General features: G+C 34.7%; 4 protein-coding genes across 4 annotated transcripts in view; all 4 read left to right on the forward strand.

Moving 5' to 3' along the window:
- Positions 1 to 65: 65 nt before the first annotated feature.
- Positions 66 to 2,505, forward strand: LOC111447023 (40S ribosomal protein S5-like). Its single transcript, XM_023086014.1, has 5 exons — positions 66 to 184; positions 737 to 828; positions 1,179 to 1,450; positions 1,888 to 2,091; positions 2,170 to 2,505. The coding sequence occupies exons 2-5, from the start codon at positions 739 to 741 to the stop codon at positions 2,222 to 2,224; spliced, it is 621 nt and encodes a 206-aa protein (XP_022941782.1). The 5' UTR covers positions 66 to 184; positions 737 to 738; the 3' UTR covers positions 2,225 to 2,505.
- A 1,695-nt stretch (positions 2,506 to 4,200) lies between these two features.
- LOC111446836 lies at positions 4,201 to 5,679 on the forward strand. The gene has a single exon (XM_023085791.1). The coding sequence runs from the start codon at positions 4,268 to 4,270 to the stop codon at positions 5,519 to 5,521; it is 1,254 nt and encodes a 417-aa protein (XP_022941559.1). The 5' UTR covers positions 4,201 to 4,267; the 3' UTR covers positions 5,522 to 5,679.
- A 1,768-nt stretch (positions 5,680 to 7,447) lies between these two features.
- Positions 7,448 to 9,710, forward strand: LOC111446936 (40S ribosomal protein S5-like). The gene is made up of 5 exons (XM_023085906.1): positions 7,448 to 7,551; positions 8,081 to 8,184; positions 8,808 to 9,079; positions 9,159 to 9,362; positions 9,442 to 9,710. Exons 2-5 carry the CDS (start codon positions 8,083 to 8,085, stop codon positions 9,494 to 9,496), a joined length of 633 nt encoding a protein of 210 aa, XP_022941674.1. The 5' UTR covers positions 7,448 to 7,551; positions 8,081 to 8,082; the 3' UTR covers positions 9,497 to 9,710.
- A 1,788-nt stretch (positions 9,711 to 11,498) lies between these two features.
- Positions 11,499 to 23,195, forward strand: part of LOC111446738 (ubiquitin carboxyl-terminal hydrolase 12-like) — a 16,799-nt gene continuing 5,102 nt past the window's right edge. Inside the window, exons 1-17 of the mRNA XM_023085715.1 lie at positions 11,499 to 11,656; positions 11,945 to 12,008; positions 12,242 to 12,386; positions 12,481 to 12,638; positions 15,165 to 15,430; positions 15,503 to 15,721; positions 15,877 to 15,985; positions 16,072 to 16,187; positions 16,897 to 16,995; positions 18,211 to 18,320; positions 19,256 to 19,330; positions 20,365 to 20,443; positions 20,564 to 20,710; positions 20,809 to 20,889; positions 21,180 to 21,299; positions 22,371 to 22,493; positions 23,056 to 23,133. Of these exons, the coding sequence (XP_022941483.1) occupies positions 11,627 to 11,656; positions 11,945 to 12,008; positions 12,242 to 12,386; positions 12,481 to 12,638; positions 15,165 to 15,430; positions 15,503 to 15,721; positions 15,877 to 15,985; positions 16,072 to 16,187; positions 16,897 to 16,995; positions 18,211 to 18,320; positions 19,256 to 19,330; positions 20,365 to 20,443; positions 20,564 to 20,710; positions 20,809 to 20,889; positions 21,180 to 21,299; positions 22,371 to 22,493; positions 23,056 to 23,133 (2,019 nt within the window). The 5' untranslated portion in view covers positions 11,499 to 11,626. The remainder of the gene's footprint in view (positions 11,657 to 11,944; positions 12,009 to 12,241; positions 12,387 to 12,480; positions 12,639 to 15,164; positions 15,431 to 15,502; positions 15,722 to 15,876; positions 15,986 to 16,071; positions 16,188 to 16,896; positions 16,996 to 18,210; positions 18,321 to 19,255; positions 19,331 to 20,364; positions 20,444 to 20,563; positions 20,711 to 20,808; positions 20,890 to 21,179; positions 21,300 to 22,370; positions 22,494 to 23,055; positions 23,134 to 23,195) is intronic.

The following is a 23,195-nucleotide window of genomic DNA, read 5'->3' on the forward strand; positions in this document are numbered from 1 at the left end:
GTCCAGCCACTTCTCAACAATGGCAATATAAAATATAATTTTAAAATAAAATAAAAATAAAATCAGTGGACTACGAAGAAACCCTTTTAAAAGGCAAGTCCCCGTTAAAAATTTCCCCTCTCCACCCTAGCCGCCGATCCCAGCTTTTGCCCTACTGGTTTTCATTTGCTCGTCTCCCTTCCAAGTAAGTTTCTTCTTAATCACTCTCCAATCCACTTCTTCGTCTCCTTATCTCCGCCATAAATGTCGTTGATCGCTGTGTTTTTCCGTCTTGGTTTCTCTTTTCTGTGGAAAATTGCTTTTGTTTCTGCTTTGCGGCAATGGCTCTTGCAGTTTAGCCCTAGGGTTTTAGTGCAGGTGTCTTTTTTCTGATTGCTCTCTGAACTATGTACCATTATTGATTTAAATCTCTTTTTTTGTTTATTTAGTTGAGTGGTTGTGTTGTTATTGTTATTTGGATGTTTTTGTACTGTTGATTATCAAATGTAGCTTAGATTTAAGGATTTAAGGATTCAGACGTTCCATTTTTTAATCTACTTTGACTTGAGGTTTCTGTGTCTCTTCTTGGTATTGATGTTTGCACGAACTCTTAGATTGGGAATAATTTTGTTCGTCTTCTTTCTGTGGGAGCTGCATTCTGTTCACTTTATTCTTTAGGATTAGGATTTATCAGAGCACTAGTGAGCTTTGGTTCTATTTCTCCTGTTAAATCTGACTTATGGCTTTGTTTTCATAGAAATGGCTGAAGCGGTCGAAGTGGTTCAGGAACTTATCCAACCTCACCATGACGTGAAACTTTTCAATCGCTGGACCTTTGATGATGTCCAGGTTTCAACTTTCTTTCCCATTGCGCTGTTTCTTTGACTGATGTTTGTGGGATGCAATTTTGGGTTAAATTCAACATTGCGTATGATGGAAAAAAAAAACTTTTACTATTGGTGGATTCATTTCACTCACGTTGATTTCATTGTCTTCTGTGTTATAAATGAGATTAAAGTCTGAGAACAACTTTTTGCTAATCTGTCTTAGATGGCTATTATGTGAAGGTGTTGGTAATTACAATTATTTTCTGTAGAAGTGTTGTTGTTGGGTTCTAACCAATCTGCTTGAAGTTGGTTGGTTCGCTGAAAACTCTACGCCATTGAGTTATTATTGTTACTATCGTTGGGTTTATTCAGGTTAATGACATGTCTCTGGGGGATTACATTGGAGTTGCACCTTCCAAGCATGCAACCTATGTTCCACACACTGCTGGCCGATACTCTATGAAGCGTTTCAGGAAAGCTCAATGCCCAATTGTTGAGAGACTTACTAACTCACTTATGATGCACGGCAGAAACAATGGGAAAAAACTAATGGCTGTGAGGATTATTAAGCACACCATGGAGATTATCCATCTGCTAACTGATCTAAATCCAATTCAAGTTATTGTCGATGCTGTTGTTAACAGGTATTCATATTCGATCCACTGAATTCCTCTCATGTCGCATGTTAGCTGTGCTATGTCGTTACAGTATTGTCAAATACTTTTCATGTTGCGATTTTCTACATGGGTAAATGTGATTAGTTTATTGTATTGGAGTTTGAAGTTAATTTAAAAGATAAGTAAATTCGCAAAAATTTATGAGGTTTAACAAGATCATATCAATAAAATTGAAACTAAGACCAAACCATGAAAGATTAAATTGGATATTTTTCAACCGTAGGATACTATAATGTGGATGTTCATTCCTCTGTTTTTATAAGAAACTTGGTACATGATTTATTGGATGACTTCCTGATCAGTATTATATCGAGGTCAATGACCTGATGAAAGATCGTGGTCATGCTGCAATGTTTTGAGTTATGAGTGTCTCTTTAACAATTTTTGGACATGGGACTTTGCAGTGGACCCCGAGAAGATGCCACTCGAATTGGTTCAGCTGGTGTTGTTAGGCGTCAAGCTGTGGATATATCCCCTCTGCGACGCGTAAATCAAGCAATATACCTTCTTACAACCGGTGCTCGTGAGGCTGCTTTCAGAAACATCAAGACAATAGCAGAATGTCTGGCTGATGAACTCATCAACGCCGCAAAGGGCTCATCAAACAGGTACATTTTACAACATCTGGTACTAAATTATCATCCACCCTTGCACAGTATGTCATTGCGTTTTTTCTATTCTTGCAGTTACGCTATTAAGAAAAAGGATGAGATTGAGAGAGTTGCCAAGGCCAATCGTTAAGAAGGGCAGTTGGGGAAAAGAGAGAGCTCAAAGGTTCGACAAGAGCTTCGTTTTTGTTCTTTGCCAATGCTCATCTGACATTCTTCTAGTTCTAAGTTTCTGTAGACGTGGTTGCCTTCAATGTTTTGTTTCTTTTGAATTCATCCAATACTTGATTAAGCTTTAAGGTGTCCTCGTATGGCTGCATGTGCTTTAGACCATGATTTTGTAAACAGTTGAGAATTTATCACAATATTTTGAAGAATTTGATGTTTTATTTGATGGATGGTTTTTATAAGTTATTAATTCTCTCATTATTATCCTCAAAACTTGATTGCTTTAAACTCTAACCCTCCTTCATACTCTTAAAAGTTTTTATTTCCTATTGTAAAATTTCATGGGTTGTTTTTAGGTTGATGTTGCTAGTTATCTATTTGGCCTAATATGCTAGTTATCTATTTGGCCTAATAAGCTTGACAGGCACTTTAATATACGTTCTTTGATACGACTCCACGTATCCTCTGATTACTCGGCTTATTTCTTATCATGCTACTTATCTATTTTGTTCAATAAGCTCGACATGTTCTTTAATATATTTTCTTCAACACGAGGTCCACGTGCCTTTTAATTATTTGGCTTAGTTCTTATCAGGCTAGTTATTTGTTTGGCCTAATAAGCTTGACATGCTCTTTAATATCTTTTCTTCGAGGTCTACATGTCTTCTAATTACTTGGCTTAGTTCTTATCGGGCTAGTTATTTGTTTGGCCTAATAAGCTTGACATGCTCTTTAATATATTTTCTTCGACACAAGGTCCATGTGTCTTCTAATTACTTGGCTTAGTTCTTATCAGGCTAGTTATCTGTTTGGCCTAATAAGCTCGACATGCTCTTTAATATATTTTCTTCGACACAAGGTCCATGTGTCTTCTAATTACTTGGCTTAGTTCTTATCAGGCTAGTTATCTGTTTGGCCTAATAAGCTCGACATGCTCTTTAATATATTTTCTTCGACACAAGGTCCATGTGTCTTCTAATTACTTGGCTTAGTTCTTATCAGGCTAGTTATCTGTTTGGCCTAATAAGCTCGACATGCTCTTTAATATATTTTCTTCGACACAAGGTCCATGTGTCTTCTAATTACTTGGCTTAGTTCTTATCAGGCTAGTTATCTGTTTGGCCTAATAAGCTCGACATGCTCTTTAATATATTTTCTTCGACACAAGGTCCATGTGTCTTCTAATTACTTGGCTTAGTTCTTATCAGGCTAGTTATCTGTTTGGCCTAATAAGCTCGACATGCTCTTTAATATATTTTCTTCGATACGAGGTCCACGTGCCTTCTAATTACTTGGTTTAGTTCTTATCATGCTAGTTATTTGTTTGGCCTCGACATGCTCTTTAATATATTTTCTTCGACACAAGGTCCATGTGTCTTCTAATTATTTGGCTCAGTTCTTACCAGGCTAGTTATCTATTTGGCCTAATAAGCTCGATGTGCGCCTTAATATACGTTTTTCAACATGAGGTCCACATGTTTTCTGATTACTCAACTTAGTTCTTATTAAGTTAGTTATCTATTTGGCCTAATCAGCTCGACATGTCCTTTTATATACGTTTTTCGACACGAGGTCCATGTGTCTTCTGATTACTCGACTTAGTTCTTATCAAGATAGTTACCTATTTGACCCAAGAAGCTCGACATGCCCTATAATATAGGTTCTTCAATACGAGGTCCATGTGTCTTCAAGGTGCCTATGTAGACGGATTTGACACAAGAAAAGTTGATCTTACTCGTAACATACTCCATCTTTCAATTTTATATTGCCATAACCATAACAATTCCAGATTTGTTGACATCGGTCTTAGTTCAAATATTGACTCATTTATCACATTAGTATGTAATAATGACGACTAGTTGAAAGAAGAACTTCGTTTAAACCCCGAAATACCCTTAGCTTTCTTTTCAATTACCGAATCTACCCTCCCCGTTGCCTTCAACACGAATCTCGCTCGCTCACTCAGCAGCATCAACCAGTAGCAGGAGCTGAAAACTGAGCTTCATCTATGGGGTCCGTTTCTCTGAAAATCGGAGATGGAACCGCCAGATTCAAGAAGGCAACTCTTTGTTCTTCAGCGCTCAACATTCTCATGCTCATTTCTGTAATCACCACAAATCTCTTCGCCTTGTACGCCTTCACTTACTCTCCGAAAGATCGCGAAGTCCATTCGCTCAATCGCACGCACAAGAACATTTCTCTCATATCGGAACAGGTTTCTTTAATTCTTAGAGAGATCGATGCTTCTCAGAAGAAGCTTGCTCAGATGGAGAAGGAAATTCTTGGTTATGAAAGCATCGATCTCTCCAGATCCAATGTCGCAAACGAGCTCAAACTCTTTCTCCAGCGCCATCCTCTTCCTCTTGGTAAAGATTCGAAAAGTGGAATCACTGAAATGGTTGCATCTATCGGGCATTCGTGTGAGAAATCGATGGACCTTTTGTCGCAGTATATGAATTACAAGGTCTCTGGACCTTGTCCTGACGACTGGAGCCTTGCTCAGAAGCTGATTCTTCGTGGATGCGAGCCCTTGCCGAGGCGGAGGTGTTTGGCCAAATCTGTGCCGAAGACAGGTTTGCAACCTTTCCCTCTGTCTCTGTGGAAACCTGTAAGTGATAAGATTGTTATGTGGAGTGGACTTGGATGTAAAAATTTCCAGTGTCTGAATAGCAAGAAATTAGGCAGGGATTGTGTTGGTTGCTTTGATTTGGCTAAAGAATTTGAGAATCAGAGATTTGTCAAAGCCAAAGGGAAGAATGATTTTCCAATCGATGATGTTCTAGCTTTAACTAGTGGTGGAATCAGGATAGGTTTAGACATTGGGGGAGGATCTGGAACATTTGCTGCTACAATTGCTGAGAGAAATGTGACCATTATTACCTCTACTTTGAACATGGATGCCCCATTCAGTGAATTCATTGCTGCAAGAGGGTTGTTTCCTCTGTTTTTGAGTATAGATCATAGATTCCCTTTCTATGACAATGTGTTTGATTTGGTTCATGTCTCAAATGGATTGGATACTGGTGGAAAGCCTGAAAAACTGGAGTTCCTCGTGTTCGATATCGATCGGATCTTAAGGGCGGGTGGATTACTTTGGCTGGATAATTTCTATTGTGCTAATGATGAGAAGAAAAAAGCTTTAACTCGCTTGATCGAGCGGTTTGGATTCAAAAAACTGAAGTGGGTCATTGGGGAGAAGTCTGAATCAGGCAAACCCGAGGTCTATCTGTCTGCTGTTCTACAGAAGCCTGTAAGAGTATGATCATCAAACTAGCTTCAGCAGGAACGGGACAAGAGGTACGAGAGAATTGTTTTTTCTCATCTTTGATTATCAAAATATTGAGTGAATTTGGTAATAGCATACTCATTGCATGTTTCAAAAGTGAAATAATGAATAGCATCAATTGTTTATTCTGATTACTTGTATACTAGCTGCCATTGAGAAGGATCCAGCATTAGATCAGCCACTTTCCTTATTACACACCCTTGTAAATAATGTTTCGTTCTCCTCTCCAACGGATGTAGAATCTCATAATCTACTCTCTTTAAGGCTAGCGTCCTCACTGACACATCGTCTCATTTGGTGTCCACCTCTTTAGGGTTCAGTCTCCTCGCTAGCACATTGCCCGGTGTCTAGCTCTAATACTATTTGTGACGGCCCAAACACCACTGCTAGCAAATATTGCCCTCTTTGAGTTTCCCCTTAAGGTTTTTAAGACGTGTCTGCTAGGGAGAGACTTACACACTATAAAGAATGTTTCGTTCTCCTCTCCAATTACGTGGGATCTCACAATTAGCCTTTTTGAATCTATACCATGAAAGATACCCATCATTGTTATGAGCTCTTCCTCGAGTTATAAAATAGAGATGGCATAACTTGATATTCTTTTGCCATAGTCATGAATTTTAGTATTTGTTGAAAGGATGATTATTTGTCAAATAGAGTGTAAGTTGATTAATAAACCAAGATCATTATGCCTAAATCATCTTAATACTTAGATTCGTGTTCGTGTGTATTTTTATGTTGGTTGACTTATATTTATAATATGAAAAAGATGCTAATTTACGAGGACGAATTTTCATACTATTGAAAACATATTGATTTATATAGCGTGTATTACTTATTGTATACCATTGAAATTATACCAACCTTTTAACTTATTTATTTTAAAAGGAGAGTTTTAATTTTGAATATTTGAAATTGTGTAGAGTTAATAACATATTTAGTATATTGATTGTTCTATTTCCAATAAATTTTATAGGTGTAAGATCGAAACATCAACATTTGAGATGATAATTATTATTTTATCCATTGAATTTTCAAAATGGCGCTAACATTTTGTTCTACAAAATCATCCTAAAACATTAGAAATAGCACAGGAAAAAAAAATACCCTAAAATAGAATAGATTAATTAATGTAATAGAATTTTAATTAAATATAACTTATAAGAAATTATAATATAGAATAATAAATCATTATCATCTATATTTTTAAATATTAGACTTACAATTCTAAAGATTAAAAAAATGATAAATAAAATTTTAAGGCATATTAATATATATATAAATATATAAATATATTTTGTCTTCTAATCCACAAATTTATCCAAAAAAAAACATAAAAGGTTTAAATATTAAGTATTGTTATTTCATCCTGAACTCTAATCTTATAAAATATAAATTTATTTAATTTTAGTTAATTTTTTAAAAAACGTTTTAAAGGAGAAAATAAGTCCTTCTTGGCCCTTTACTTCATTGGGGACAAGATAAATTTTTAAGCAAATAGATAAAAAAAAATCTTGAGACAACTAATTGATTCATATTATAATAATATGAAATTATAAATTTAGTATATGCGCTTAAATATACCATATTTTTTATTTTACTTTTATTTTTTAATTAATTAACAAACGTTGTTTTGTGTAGAATATAGAGTGATTTGAACTATAATATTTTAATTCTCGCGAGTCTCAAATGATTACGAGGATTAAAGTTGTTTATTTAATATATATATATATATATATATATATTTTCATGTAATTTAACACTATTAAACGAATAAAAAAAAAGGATGTGATATAATAAATCATGTAAAAAAATATACAAAAAAGAAAAGAAAATTAAAGAAAATGGATTTGGGCCTTTGGCAGCACAGAATGAGTCCACTTGCGTTCTTAAATTAAAAGCAAGCCTTATTGTTTCCCTCGTTTAACCCTAGCCGCCGTCCCTGAGCTGCTTCTTCTCTCTCTCTATCTCTCCGCTTCAGTTTCTCCATCAAGCTGCAGGTCGGAGTAAGTTTTCTCTAACTAAGCTCAGTGATTGTTTATCGTTACTGTTTCCTCAGTGTTTATCCCGATGATTTTCTATTTGTTGAATCTTCTGATATTATTTTGTTGATATGGAGAATGTATTTATGGATATTGTTGGTCGTTTTCTTCCATGAATATTAGGGATATTTGTTTCTTTTACTGCTTTTGGATTTTCTGTTGCGCAGTTTTTTATTGCTTCCATGATTCATTTTTCATGTTTAAATGTGCTCTGCTTGCTCGGATTCTAGCATCGGTCAACTATAGCACTCGTGATATCGTTTAGTAATGGAAATATCTGACTACTTTTTGAAGAAGATCTTAATTTATTTTCTCTGTAGTTGTCCAATGGTAGTAAGCCAATGCTGTTTGTTGTTATATGTTGAAAATACTGCATTGAAGAAGAAAATTACACAGGAGACACCTTATATTTGGGATTGTTATCATTGTTATTTTCTCTCTATGGTTTTTACGCTTTCAATTTGTATTAAACCTGATTTGCGATTTTTTTCAGAAATGGATGCTGCGGTTGCGGTTCCGGTGGATGCGGGTCAGGAACTCACCCAGCCTCACCACGATGTGAAGCTTTTCAACCGCTGGACCTTTGATGATGTCCAGGTTACTATTTTTCTTTTCTCTAATGATCTGTTTGTTTACTGCCTTTTATGGATGCCACACCTACTTTTATGCAATTTCTGATGCTGGCTTTTCTCTGAGGTTTTTCTTTTTGCTGTTCCACACACCGAAGCTTGGTTTTTAGATTTAGGAATTGTCCGATTATTCAATTCAATGTTAGTTAGGCTCGTTATGGACTTGTTAATAATCTCTACTGGGATTTAAATTATTGTCCCAAAATCCTACTGTAAGGTGCAACGTGTACTATGCTAAACATTGCTACTTGTTTGTCCAATTAATTATCAAGAGTCCCAAGTTTTGGAGTCAAGAAATAAGTAGTCACCCTTGATGAATGATGACAGACATGAGATGATAGGCTTGTCTTGTATCAGATTATGTTTTTTTCTCCCTATTTTTAGTGTTGTTTTGCTGCTTATTGTGATAATGAAGGCAATTTATGGGTTAACTTCATTTGTAATGAATTCACTGGCCAATTTTATGGCTAATATGTGAAGGACTTTGAATGGTTGGTTGGTCTGTACCATTTTGCTTTGATTTGGTAGGTTCAGCAAAAACTTGATACCACCCACATCTTCTGATTGTGTCTGATGGGTATGGTGATGCAGGTTAATGACATGTCTCTGGGGGATTACATTGGAGTTGCACCTTCCAAGCATGCAACCTATGTTCCACACACCGCTGGCCGATACTCTATGAAGCGTTTCAGGAAAGCTCAATGCCCAATTGTGGAAAGACTTACAAACTCCCTCATGATGCACGGAAGAAACAATGGGAAGAAACTAATGGCTGTGAGGATTATCAAGCATGCAATGGAAATCATTCATCTACTAACTGATCTTAATCCAATTCAAGTTATCGTTGACGCTGTTGTCAACAGGTATGCTTTATCGGGGCACTGAATTTCATCATAGAAGTGTTTCATTTGTTTGGCTTATCAGTCCGTTACGATTTGGCAGTGGTCCACGTGAAGACGCTACACGAATTGGTTCAGCTGGTGTTGTTAGGCGTCAAGCTGTGGATATCTCCCCTCTGCGACGTGTGAATCAAGCAATATACCTTCTCACAACCGGTGCTCGTGAAGCTGCCTTTAGAAACATCAAGACAATTGCCGAATGTTTGGCTGATGAACTCATCAACGCCGCTAAGGGCTCATCAAACAGGTAAATATTATAGAATCTCACACTAAGCTCTCATCTATTCTTCTGTACCAGATGACATTGTGTTCTTCTGTTCTTGCAGTTACGCTATCAAGAAAAAGGATGAGATTGAGAGAGTTGCAAAGGCCAACCGTTAATGGAATAGAGAGAGAGAGCTCAATGGTACAACAGGAGTTTTGTTTTGTTGTTCTTTATTAAGTTTCTATGGACATGGTTGTTTTGTTGCTAGAATCATTTAATACTTAATTAGGGGTTTAAGAGTTTTGATATGGATGAGATATTAGTTTGTATTTAATTTTGGATAAATTGCTTTGCATTTTAACCACTTTGAATGTGATTCTCTTTCTACTATAGTTTCTTTTGAATCATAATTCTTATGTTTTTTTTGGTGGGTTATTAGTAATTTAATGTTGTGTTAAATTTAATTAAAATTTAGATTTCCATATTGTAGCAGTAAGTTTTTTTTACCGATCAAATGAATTTTTACATCACCTTTTTGTTACCTTTGGAATATCTTTGTAAATAAAATCAAAATTTTAGTTGTTTGGTTTTTTTTTTTTTTTTTTTTTTTTAAGAATTAAGTGAGTTAAAAAATTTATTGATTTAAATACTTGTTTTAATTAAACGACTTTAAAGTGATTAATTTATTCACGTTTGTAATAAATAGAATTACTTTTAAATGAAATGAAATTAAACTAAAGTTTATGGTAAATTGTAACAATTAAGTCACTTGCGCAAAATAATTTTTTTTTATATATTATTTGTCTCCAAATTTTTTAATTTCTATAAAATAGATTTTTCTACTAAAAAAAAATTGGTCTAATAAATCTCTTTTTAACTTTTAATTTTCTTTTAGTAATATAGATACATTTTAAATTTTTTAACTGTGTCCAAAATTATTGATATTATGAATATTAATATTTTAAAAATTATCTAATTAATCCCAAAATTAAAAGTTGGTGAATTTATTATAAATTTTTAGAACAGAATTTATAATTTAACCAATACATTATTTAAAATATTTCTTAAAATATAAAGTAAAATATTTTTAGAAAAAATATATTTAAAAAAATGCTTAAACTTCAAGATATTCCAAACCCATCCCAAAGTTAAAAGAATTTATGTTTACTTATAACTTTAATTTTCTCAATTATAAAAATCTAAATTTAGCCAATTATTTATTTATTTTTCTAAATTTTTCTAAAATAGTTTACTTTTCAAACTAATATTTAAATTTTATAGTTTGAAATGTGATGCGTTGCATTTACTAAATATATTTAATTATTTAATAAAGTAGACTTTCGAGTCTTATTAAATTGCATGTATGATTAGCGTACACATAAAATGAATGTCCTAGGATTTAGTTTGATGAATTGTATGTTGTATGATTAGCATGCGTTACTACGACAATTAGACCATGGGTTATGGAGATTACGAGCTATGTGATGAATGATATGGACGTCAATCACGTGAATTACGAGTATTGTTTTTCATATTACATAACTGTTGTGTTTGTATGGTGGAACCTCATGTATTTAACTACACTCCCAGTCACAATTTATATGTATATATAACATGATTTATGTTTTGTGTATCTATATTTTTGTGGATTTCAATTGTGTAAGGGTACGTATGCTCATAGTCGGAGCAAAGAGAAGACGGTACAAATGCTAGACTAGAGGGTCAAAGTGCATACATATTAGATTCGTGTCGAGAATAAGGAGTAATGCACCTTCAATTATATCGGACATAGAAGTGAAGCTCAGTTCTCGTAGCTACAACTATGTTATTCGTCTAAAAATATGAATGAATTAAAAAAAAACGAGAAATTTACGGATAGTTAAATAAACAGATATTTAGTCTATCACGTGCACCCGCACGTGGTTCTCACGTGATGCAAAGTCATCAGTTTAAAAACCTCGTGTCAATTTCTGAATGGCGGAACTTATATTATACCGTATATCGTATCTGCAGCGGAACTTCAGGTCGCCGCCATTTAAATTCCCATTTTACCCTCGGCTTTTTCTTTATTGACCATCCACGTCCCTTCCTCACAAAGTAAAATTACAGGCTATTTTTCATTTTTCAATTTTTATTTATTTATTTATTTTTATGAACCAGCTCTCTCTCTCTCTCTCTCTCTCTCGAGTGTTGCAGGATTTTTTTTTTTTTCCTTTTTGGCCTTCGTTTTTCTCTTACTGTTTCAAGTTATACGTGTTTTGCTTGTTCTGTGATTCATCGATCGGACTGTCATCTTCTCTCCGTCAATGACTATGATGACTCGTCCACCTCTTGATGTAATTTAGCTAATCTATTTCAGTTTCTGTTCTTGTTTTTGTTTTTGTTTTTGTTTTTTTTTTTCGTACTCGTCGTCGTCTTTTGATTGTTTGTTTGTTTGTTTTGGTGTCATTTGCTGTTCTTTGAATTTTGATCTTAGGGATTTGATTTTGGTTCGGACGTCAAATTGAGTTGAGAATTCAATAACTTGGTTTGTTAGATTGTTAGAGCTTTAGGGTTTCGATTCAGTCTTTGTGGGCTTGAGTTTCATCGTTTGGAAGATCTGATTTGCGTGTTTTGTTTTGCAGCAAGAAGATGAGGGGATGCTTGTACCGCATTCGGATGTAGTGGAGGGTCCTCAGCCGATGGAAGGTTTATATTTAGCCTGCTTCACTGGTCTACTATTTGAATTTTATGATCTTTTTAGTTCGCTATGGTTTTGAAGTTAATGCGTTTACAATTCACTGGAAGAGGGGATGTTTAGGGTTTTTTTTTTTTTTTATATTTTTTTTGTGGCGTGACTTCAGTTTCATCATGTGATGATCCCATTTTGTGTTGAGGCATTGATCTGTTTTTTTTGCATTTTCGCGATTGGTTTATGTCAGCTCAAGTGGAGCCTTCTGGCACCGTGGAGAACCAGCAAGTGGAGGACCCCCCACCCATAAAATTCACATGGAGAATTGAGAACTTCTCTAGGTTAAACATGAAAAAGTATTATTCTGATACGTTTTCAGTTGGCGGATATAAATGGTACGTTCTTTATTTCATTTTCATTTGCGAGATTGTAATTTGGGCCATTGAGTGTTGTAGCTAGTAGTTGATTTGAGTTTGTTGGTTTCATCAGGCGGATATTAGTTTTTCCAAAGGGAAACAACGTGGACCACCTGTCAATGTATTTGGATGTTGCAGACTCTGCAACATTGCCGTATGGTTGGAGTAGATATTCGCAATTCAGCTTGGCTGTGGTTAATCAGGTCCATAAAAAGTATTCAATACGGAAGGGTAAGTACTTTAATCGCTTGTAAGGGAAATATTTTAATCACTTGTCGATTGATATGTTGAGTATTAGATGAAAACTAGCACTACAAAAATATTTGTGTTTTTCAGACTCTCTTTCCCCCCTTTTTGAAGCATGGGCAATTAGCTTTCATATGTTTTCTCCCACTTTTCCCAAATGGTTCACCAAGTTTTATACTTCTTTATTCGTTTCAAGTTCACTAATATAGAAAATGATACTAAATGTCCAACATGACCGTCGAAGTTATTGGAGAAAGAAAAAATCTTTCAAATCATAGAATTAGAGGGAAAAAAAAAATGTACCAAAGACGGAAGGAGAAGGAGAAGATAAGAAATCAAACGAATGTATGATAACTTAAAAGCAAAGATTCCAGAAGGATCTGTACTCTATAGGACAACACAATGATTTCTGTACATGGAAAGAAGTTGACAGTTCGAATAATAGATATGAGTGGAACTAATTCATCAATCTCACAATCAATAAAGGTTTTTCGATATGAAAATCAAAATGGAATCTTCTCCTCGTCCAAATAAGTCAGGAAATTTTTGGAAAGGGCTTCAAAATAAAGAAGGGAAATTGTGATGAAAGGTAGTAGCCTCCTAGTTCTCAGACAACATTGGATCACCTTTTATGAGTTATGAATGGTGTCCAATGACCCTGATTAGGACTTGGGAGTACCTTATGCCTCAAGATTCAAAGGAATAATGCCACAACCATTTTGATAGAAGTAAAATATTTTACACCTTTTATTCCCAATGGACCACCCCCCTCAGATGGCTCGGTACAATACTTCATTAGCTAAATGCCAGTCACTTCTCTCCTCAACCACCTCCCGCAGAAAATTTCTCATACTCTTGACCAACTTCACTTTAACCTATGTTTGGATTTTGAAAAGGGATGGAAAGTACTGTGAAATTTCATGTTTGGATATCAATATGACAAAAGACAATAGTTGTTAATACTGATTTGAGGTCTACACAAAGGCCTTCTTCCTTGTAAGTTTGTTGTATTCCTTGTAAGATTGAATGGTATTTTTTTTTGCGGGGAGGAACAATTTCTTTGATAGAATGAAATAAAAAAGATTTAAACACTCCTAGCCAAAAGGTGTATTACGTGAAAGATCTCCAATTGATAATTAAAGGGCGAAAGACTTTAATATGAAGAAGGGTGTTTACATTTACATCAATGGAGTGAATTAAAGACATCCAAATCTATGAAAGTTTAAAAATTGGTGACCGTATCTCTGAAAATTCGGCCATTTCTCTCGCACCAAAGAGACCAAGACAAGCTAACCGTAAAATCTTCTTTGGACCATGAAAAGGATGACCACAAAAATCAAAGCTAAGAGATCAAAAAGATTATGAGTTAAAGCCATACTCCAACCAAAAGTTTCCGGCATACAAGTCCAACAACCATAAGCAAAGGAACAGCAAACAATGGGTTCTGCAGGAGTCTTGTTGTTGGACAAGCATACGAGAAGGAGATATGACATATTGCAGCATTTGTCGTTGTAAACAATCAACAGTATTAACACTTCCCATGACTAGGTTCCCTCAAAGAAGCCTTTATCTTCTTTGGATAGACATCTTGATAAAGAACAGAGTAAAAGTTGTTAGAAGTTGGACCATTGGATTGAATCAGATCTGCCATCAAAGAACTTTCAGTAAAAGACTTCGAAGGATCAAGAGGCCAAATCTAAGAATCATGTGAGCTCCTCGAGGGTACCAATTAGTTACTTGTACTTTAATTCTTTAAAAAAACTTTTGAGGATGATTGAATGGTATTTAAAAGTTTTCTGTTTGTGTTTATTTTGTATATTTTTGACATAACTACTTGGTTACTTCTCCTTTCATTTTCTAAAAAGCATGCATTCATCTATCCAGAGGAAGATTTAAAAATTGTGTTATTTATGATTCGCTTTCTTTTTTCTTTTAGATTGAATTTCTTTGGATCAAAACTATTTATGTTTATTCCCCCACAATTTCCTAGTATATAAAAGCATGTATTCATCTTTTCAGAGGAAGATTTAAAAATTGCATTATTTATGATTTTTTTTTTCTTTTCTTTTAGATTGACTTTTCTTTGGACCAAATCTATTTATGTGTATTTCCACACAATTTCCTATTATATATTAGCTCAGATTACTACTTCATAGAAATAAATTATTTGCCTCTTGGCCAGTGGAGATTACTTTTATTTTAAGTGTTTCTTGTTTGCTATTAATGATGTGGTCCACATTTAGCAAGAAAGTAAGAGAACTAGTGTTTTCAAGAGGCCTGACACTTAAATTAGTTGACATCCCGTTTTTTATTTCATCGATTTTTTTGCTTCAATTGGTTGCGATTTTGATGCGTTTGTTAACTGACCGGAAGCTTGATATCCTATTTAGGATCTTGCTTTTAACTGAAGAATTTAGTGCATGAAGGAAAAGTGGGACCACATGTTTACGCGAACTTTATTGTTTGGGATTAAGCAATGATATGTTTTTCTCTTCATGTCTAACTATGCAGACACAAAGCACCAATTCAATGCTAGAGAAAGTGATTGGGGTTTTACATCATTCATGCCTCTTAGTGATCTTTATGATCCTAGTCGAGGGTACCTTGTAAATGACACATGTGTTGTTGAAGCTGAGGTTCTGGTTCGTAAAGTTCTTGATTACTGGTCATATGATTCCAAGAAAGAAACTGGATTTGTGGGTCTTAAGAACCAAGGGGCAACTTGTTACATGAATTCTCTTCTTCAGACACTTTACCATATACCTTACTTCAGAAAGGTATGAAAACGTTCCATAGTTCCTTTATTTGTCTTATGGCGGGTTTCTTAATTCCTGAGTCTGTATATCCAGGCTGTTTACCATATGCCGACAACTGAGAATGACATGCCTTCTGGAAGCATCCCTTTGGCTCTTCAAAGTTTGTTCTATAAACTTCAATTTAATGCCAGCAGTGTTGCGACTAAAGAACTTACTAAATCTTTTGGATGGGATACTTATGATTCTTTTATGCAACATGATGTGCAAGAACTCAATAGGGTTTTGTGTGAAAAGCTTGAAGATAAAATGAAGGTATGGTACATGATACTGGAATTTGCTTCTTTGATGGATGCTTATAAAATATAGACAATCCTATATGCATTGACTTGGCCCAATATCTTTTGACATGACTCGTGTGCATGTTATTATATTTAACTTTTTCTTTTACAATTATTCTTTTGGTTCAGGGAACTGTTGTGGAGGGGACAATACAGCAGTTATTTGAGGGGCATCACATGAATTACATTGAATGCATTAATGTTGACTACAAATCTACGAGAAAGGAGTCATTTTATGGTACTTCTGATTTAAAAAACACTATTTGAAATTTTGAATTGATTTAAGTTCGTTTAGCTGGATTTTTCTTTGGGTGGATTTGGCAGATCTCCAGCTTGATGTGAAAGGTTGTAATGATGTCTATGCATCTTTTGATAAGTATGTGGAAGTTGAACGTCTTGAGGGTGATAACAAGTATCATGCAGAAGAGCATGGCTTGCAGGTTCGTACTGTAGATAATTTGATTCGAACCTTCGTATCTGCATGTATTTACGTCTATTTTGTTGTTGTTTAAGGACAGTGTCATTCCAAGGTGTACTTCTTTGTATATTGTGGCTTTTTAACGATAAAGCAAATTTTGAGACTGTGTCAGGATAAGTAGGACCTGATGTAATTCTCTTTCTTATTTCTGGTGTTGTTTCTAATGAAAGCATAGCTATTTTCATTCATTTATGTGTCTTTTTTAAAATCATTTTACGTTTAATATCTGAAAAGTTGGCAACCTATCAATTGGGTATGTGTGGCTCATTTGCTCTCCGGATAATTGTCCAGATTTTATTGTTTGTTTTTTGCTTACATCCTTATAATTTCTATTTTTGTGTTTTTTGTTTATAGGAACCACTAGGTGGGGAAAACCCATTTTTGTTTTCCCTTTCCCTTTTCTTTTTCTTTTTCCTTCTCTTTTTCTTTTTGGTTTATAGGAATTACTAGGTGGGGAAACACTCATTCTTATGTAGCCTTTGAATTATCTAGAATTCACTTGGTTTATGATATAAACTTAGTTTTGCAAACAACCACACGAAAAAAAGTTTAAACTGAAATCCTTCTTGAATCTAGTATTCTAGAAATATGAGACAGTTCAACTTCTTGAGCTATCTGAGGAAGTAATTCTTTTAATTTACTTTTCCTGCATGAATTAATGTTTGTTTCAGGAAGCTAAGAAGGGTGTCTTGTTTATTGACTTCCCTCCAGTCCTCCAACTTCAGCTGAAGAGGTTTGAATATGATTTTATGCGGGACACAATGGTGAAGGTCAGTAATGGAAACATACCATGGCATGGTTTAGCATTAATTACTCTTGCATACATCCATTCTCTATATCTTAGTAGCTCTCGTGTATTGTTTTGATGGTAGAGATACTTGGATTTGAATACTGATAATTTTTTTTTAATCAATATGTTATTATTTTCTTCATTTGTTTTCATTTCTTCTACAGGGCTGAATAACAATTAATAATTATTGTATATCTTCAAAGTTTTCTTTTTACTTTTATTTGTATATTATTTTATAAGAAACAAGAACTTGAAATGAAAAAGAGGAAGCTATCTTATAGGACATTTCTCCTCAACTTATGTTGGAGTCAACTTGGAAATCAATGAGCATACTTTGAACTACTATGACTATGGGTTGAGAATTTGAATTTGCTGACCTTTTTCAGGCTTAAACCTATATAAATTTCCGGAATTTGGTTTTTGCTCTCGCTTGAATAGGATTCCCAAGTCTTGGAAGTGGTGATGCCCTCTTTGAACGGTTTGGAGTGTTAACATCAAAATTAGTAGACGTTTCAACAAAGGGTCCTGGCCTTGACAATGCTTGGAAGTGCAACTTTAGAATGGGTCTTCCCCTCCCTCTCCTATCCGCCAACTCGCTAATGATACCATGATACCTCTGGTCCCTCTTTTCCCCAGCACACTCAATGACCATTTTGTAACCCTGCCCTCTACAATAAACTAGAGAGGACTGATTTTGATCTTTGTTGCATCAACTTTCTTGAACCAAACGAGGGTTTCCATCTGTTTAGAAGAATCAAGCCCACTTTCACTGTCTCCCTTACGTTTCAACAACGTTCGAAAGTCAATGTCATGTCAATTATCTATTTGTTCATACCAAGCGTTTTTTTTCCAAGGGAAACATAGTTTTAAAGCCTCATAAGTAATATGAGGTGGTGAAAAGGGTGCAAAAATTTGAGATTAAGGCTCATCTGTGAAGGAACCTTCTGTGTGAAACTTGTTGGATTTATGGGCCCAACCTACTGGTGGGCCCGTTCAGAGAACTTATGGAGGGAAAAGACAATTGGGTTGACTGACATGATGTGTTTTGATTGGATCTGCAATATACAGTCAATTATTTTTCTTTCTTTTCTCGTCTCTCTTTTTCCTATGTATGCAGGAATGTTGGTCTTTTATATCAAATTTTCTTTCAGCTGTTTTGCATCAGACAACATATTAAAGTGATTTTGACTTGCAGATAAATGACCGCTATGAGTTTCCTCTTCAACTAGACCTTGATAGGGAGAATGGCAAGTATCTATCGCCTGAAGCAGATAGGAGCGTTCGCAACCTTTACACACTTCATAGGTATAGCCATGGTAGTGCTTTGTGTTGGGAGTTTTTAACGAAGATGTTTCTGGTGATCATCTTTTCAATATGAGTCTTGTCCTTTGTATTTCTATAGATTTATTTTCTTATTTCCGGATTCATTTTTCCTGGAAAATTTCATAATGAATCATAAATTTTATATTACTAAGAAACACAATTTGAACAAAATAACCCCTTTCTGGTGTGAAAGTGAATCTTCCACAGCAAAAAACGCAAGTACTAAGATAGGATGAGCATAATCTAACTCTTAAAGAAAGCTTCCCAACAAGAATTAATATTTTAAATAAAGAGTAACTGCAAAGTTCTTTGGACAGAGAAAACCACAAAACTACATTTAGTTTTACAAGATCAAACCTTTTCTCGTGAATAAGCTTGTGCTTTCGAATAAGCATCAGTTTCTTTCTGTCTAAATACCCTGCACTATTGACTTGACCACTTTCATCAATGGAATTTTTGCGTTCCTCTTTGAGTCATGATCTCAGAGAAGATCAGAAAATATTCTTTTACAGCCTTCCAATGAAGAACCCCAAAGCCTTTCATACAAAGCCAATAGATTTCTGCTCTAGGGGCATGAAAGAATTAGCTGGCTGAAGATCCATCAGGCACAAAACACAGCAGCTCGGACTTAAATTCCAAGGACAGATTTTGTCCCTTTGACCCCTCCCTCTTCATTTATGGAGCATCCAAAAACTAAACTCATACTGTCAAGCTTTAACCGTTTCCATGCATGTACATCTTAAAGGAGCAATGGTTTCCTTGCTGCTTTTAATGGCTTCAACGGATGGATGTGGTCTACTTGAATTTATTTATGTTCCATATTTTGTTCCTGTTATGTTTAGTTTTCTTCATATAGTTGTACCGAATTTTAAAATGTGAAGAATCAACCTCTAACTTGTTTTAATTTTCTGATGCAGTGTGTTGGTACATAGTGGTGGTGTCCATGGTGGGCATTATTATGCTTTTATCAGGCCAACCTTATCTGATCAGTGGTATGCATGATTTTTTTTTAATGAAAAATCCATTGATGAATGAAATGAAAAAGGAAGTAAAGTATCACTCACAATCACGAATAGGTGGATTACGAGAAAAAGGAGTAAAAAAAAAACAATATCTACATTACACCAATAAAGAGAATTAAAAATGAGCCAATCCATAAAACTATCGAAGGTGTAATGTTGATTATTGAAAATCTGCCAATATTCCTGAATCACCAAAGAGTCCAAAGGAACATTCGATTGAAAGCAACCTTATTTGATCAGTTGTATGCATGATTTTCATAGAAAAATTTCAGACATTTCCTTTGTCACTCAAATGTGTACTGTCTCTTCGCTGACATATATGTGGGTACATTTAGTCTGGCTCCTTTTATTTGGGTTGGATTTTATGTACTCCCCTTGTATTCTTTCACTCATTCTTCTTGCAAATTTGACATTTCATAAGAAAAGAAAAAGTGGGCCCTTGCACATATGTACATGGTAAATGTATGTGGAAGAGTGCACACAGATGTTATTTGCTCATACTTGTCCAGTTATTATGAGTCAGAATTATCTGTATGTTTTGTCCATGATTAGGTCCTATTTCAAAATCCTTTAACCATGACATGTAAATTTTGGGGATTTCTCTTACTCTTCTTTAACGACGGTTTATTTATCCTTGTATCGGTACAAGATTTTCTGAGGATAGGGTAGAGGTCCCATGGGCATATATGAGAATGAGACAATGATATGGGATAATATTATATTATATTATGTTTTTAGTAAGTCATTAGGTTTGGGTTAATTTGCTTTTATTGTTTGTTAGTTTGTATCTAGCGCCTGAACACTCACGGATATTTAAAAAAATTGTATTTTTGCTTTATTTTCTGACTATTTATTTTGGGGATTTTTATTCACAATGTTTATTTACTGAGAATGATTCCTTCTTGAGTTTCTTGACTTGCACTTTTAACATGCCTATAATGCCTACCATGAGTACTATTTTGTTACGTAAGTTATTTGGTTCAAGTTTCATTAATTTATTCTAGGTACAAATTTGATGATGAGCGTGTGACAAAAGAAGATACGAAGAGAGCATTAGAAGAGCAATATGGTGGCGAGGAAGAGGTGATGTAACTTTCTTAATGAATCTGTCTCGCTTTCCCCTTAATTAAGTTCTTTGCTTGTTTGTCCAATTTTTATTAACTTGGTTTTATTCCACACTCCAATTCTTACTTTGTTTGACAGTTGCCCCAGACCAACCCTGGCTTCAACAACACTCCCTTCAAGTTCACCAAATATTCAAATGCATATATGCTTGTGTACATCCGTGAAAGTGACAAGGACAAAATAATTTGCAATGTGGATGAGAAAGACATAGCTGAACACCTTAGGGTAATTTTAGTTATTCTGACTATTTCTTTGTGACTAATGACTTCTAATAAAGTGTGGAAATATGTGGAAGCCAGCTGACTTTTCTCATCATCATACAGATAAGGTTAAAGAAAGAGCAAGAGGAGAAGGAAGACAAGAGAAGATATAAAGCGCAGGCCCATCTCTATGCTATTATCAAGGTTGTAGCTTCTCACTCTATTTCACGTTTGGCAATATATATCATCCAAGGGTTGGGCCTATAATAAACGAGGCTGAACTGTGAAATAAGATACTTTTCAATTCATGAGGGCAAGACTCTGTGTCCACCTAAATGGGAATTCAATGTCTTAACAATTGGTTAAGATTGGAATTTATAGCATGAGCACCCATAGATATGAATTTTGATTTTCTATTTTCTTTCTGGTAGTTTATTATGGATCATGGTGGTATCTGAACAACTTGTGCCTGATCGAATTGATTATGCTGGTAGGTTGCACGAGATGTGGACCTTCAAGAACAAATAGGAAAGGACATATATTTCGATCTGGTTGATCATGACAAAGTTCACAGTTTTCGTATTCAGAAACAGATACCGTTTAATCTTTTCAAGGTACACTGTGTTTTAAAAACTGACATTAGTCGGGAAACCTCAATGTTGCGTATGACTCCTCCTAGCTTTTTAAACTCTCCACCATATTGATTGTTCAATGCTTGTCTTCCCTTAATTTGTTCTCATATATTTTGAGAGAGAAATATAATTGTGTTTATGGCTTTCATTCCTCTATTCAGATGATGGTCTTTGTTTTGACATCTTTGGTATTCCATGCTCAAAAACTAGTTCTTCAAGTCTATCACTTATAACGCCTTGTGTGGAGTTCTCACTCCAAGTTTATCTGTTCATTTTTGTAATTATTACCTTATTTGATTGATTAATCGTTTTGTCTTTGTACATTTTAACCTGTTTTTTTTTTTTTTTTTTGGATGAGACAATTTCATTGATGAGTGAAATTTACAAGAGGGATGTATAATCCATGATGTTTACAAAAGACCTTCCCAATTTGCAATGAGGGAGGTATAACTATAGGAAGTAAAAATATTAGACAGTTTACACCAAGATATAGCTTGGTAAACAACATTGTCGAAAAGTTTTGTGTAGGTCTGTGTCGTTTCTGCAAATATTCTCTGATTTCTTTCTTTCCACAAATTCCAAAAGAACATTGATTTGAGAACATTGATTTGTGTAGGAGAAGGAAGATGTTGAGAACATTGATTTGATTCAGCTAATTTCCAAGGCTTCATAATGGTGTTTTATGCAAGCTATTTATTGTGCGGTAGATAAACTTAAATAAAACACCATTAGGAAGCCTTGAACTAATTGGGATCAGTTTCTATAGTGTTTTATTAATTGTGCTTATATGGTGTTTTAATTGAGTTCTTTATGGTGTTTATCCAAGTTTATCTTTCAATTTCTATTGTAATGATATTGTATTAATTGGGATGCTTTCTTGTCTTATCCCTAGTGTTTTTTTTTTATGTTCTTTTTACTTCTTTTGGAGTTTGTATTCTTTGAATACTTTTGTTCCTTTTCTTTATTTCGATGAATTAGTTTGTTTCTTGTAAAAAAAAAAAAAAAAAAAAAGACAATTTTTCCTTTTCCAATTTGATTTGTGGTGGTGTGCAGGAGGAGGTTGCCAAGGAGTTCGGCATACCAGTGCAATTTCAGCGGTATTGGATTTGGGCAAAGCGACAAAATCACACGTATCGTCCTAATCGGCCATTAACTCTGCAAGAAGAATCACAATCTGTAATAATTTCCTCTATTCTTATATTCTTTTGCAATGTCCCAGAATTCTATTTAGTAGGCACAAGCACAATGCTTGTCTTTTTTTGTCATAGGACGATTCATTTGTCATTTTCGTTATCTTGAAATCACTGTTCAGTATCTTATGTTTTGTTTTTTCTTTTCTTATTATGTTTTTAATGTATTGTTACTTAATAAGAAAATGAATTCCAGGGTTATTTTACATGCCAGCATCTAGTTGTGATATGAATTATAACGTCCAAACATTGTTTTTCTGATCCTACGTATTATAATATTTTAAAATTATCGTTTCTTTTAATAAATTCTTTCGCTTGACTCTTAAACTTTGGTTTTTTTGTTGTCAATATGGGGAACAGATAGATTATACACTCTTTTTCATGTCACCAGCATGCTATTTGCTACTGATAGATCGACATTTTAATGCCTGTACATCGCATACTTTCTTGGATTTGCCTGCAATTCCTTCTGTAGCTAGCCATTATGGTTTGCTGATGGTTCTGGTCTAACATGCAGTTCAGGCTAATGGGTAAATTTGACTTTTCAGGTTGGGCAGTTGAGGGAAGCATCCAACAAAGCTAGTAATGCAGAACTGAAGTTGTTTTTGGAAGTGGAGCTCGGATTGGTAACAGTTCTTGTATTGTTTCTTTTTTTTTTTTTTTTTGGGGGGGGGGGGGGGGGGGGGGG

Source organism: Cucurbita moschata, unplaced genomic scaffold (genome assembly GCF_002738365.1).
Source record: "Cucurbita moschata cultivar Rifu unplaced genomic scaffold, Cmos_1.0 Cmo_Scf00001, whole genome shotgun sequence".
Lineage (NCBI taxonomy): Eukaryota > Viridiplantae > Streptophyta > Magnoliopsida > Cucurbitales > Cucurbitaceae > Cucurbita > Cucurbita moschata.

Excerpts from the sequence above, each read along its gene's own strand:
- LOC111447023 (XM_023086014.1), top strand. The coding sequence starts at position 739 with ATGGCTGAAGCGGTCGAAGTGGTTCAGGAACTTATCCAACCTCACCAT. Across the intron at positions 829-1,178 it reads GGACCTTTGATGATGTCCAG|GTTAATGACATGTCTCTGGG; the intron begins GTTTCAACTTTC and ends GGGTTTATTCAG. Across the intron at positions 2,092-2,169 it reads GCAAAGGGCTCATCAAACAG|TTACGCTATTAAGAAAAAGG; the intron begins GTACATTTTACA and ends CTATTCTTGCAG.
- LOC111446836 (XM_023085791.1), top strand. The coding sequence starts at position 4,268 with ATGGGGTCCGTTTCTCTGAAAATCGGAGATGGAACCGCCAGATTCAAG.
- LOC111446936 (XM_023085906.1), top strand. The coding sequence starts at position 8,083 with ATGGATGCTGCGGTTGCGGTTCCGGTGGATGCGGGTCAGGAACTCACC. Across the intron at positions 9,080-9,158 it reads GTTGACGCTGTTGTCAACAG|TGGTCCACGTGAAGACGCTA; the intron begins GTATGCTTTATC and ends ACGATTTGGCAG. Across the intron at positions 9,363-9,441 it reads GCTAAGGGCTCATCAAACAG|TTACGCTATCAAGAAAAAGG; the intron begins GTAAATATTATA and ends CTGTTCTTGCAG.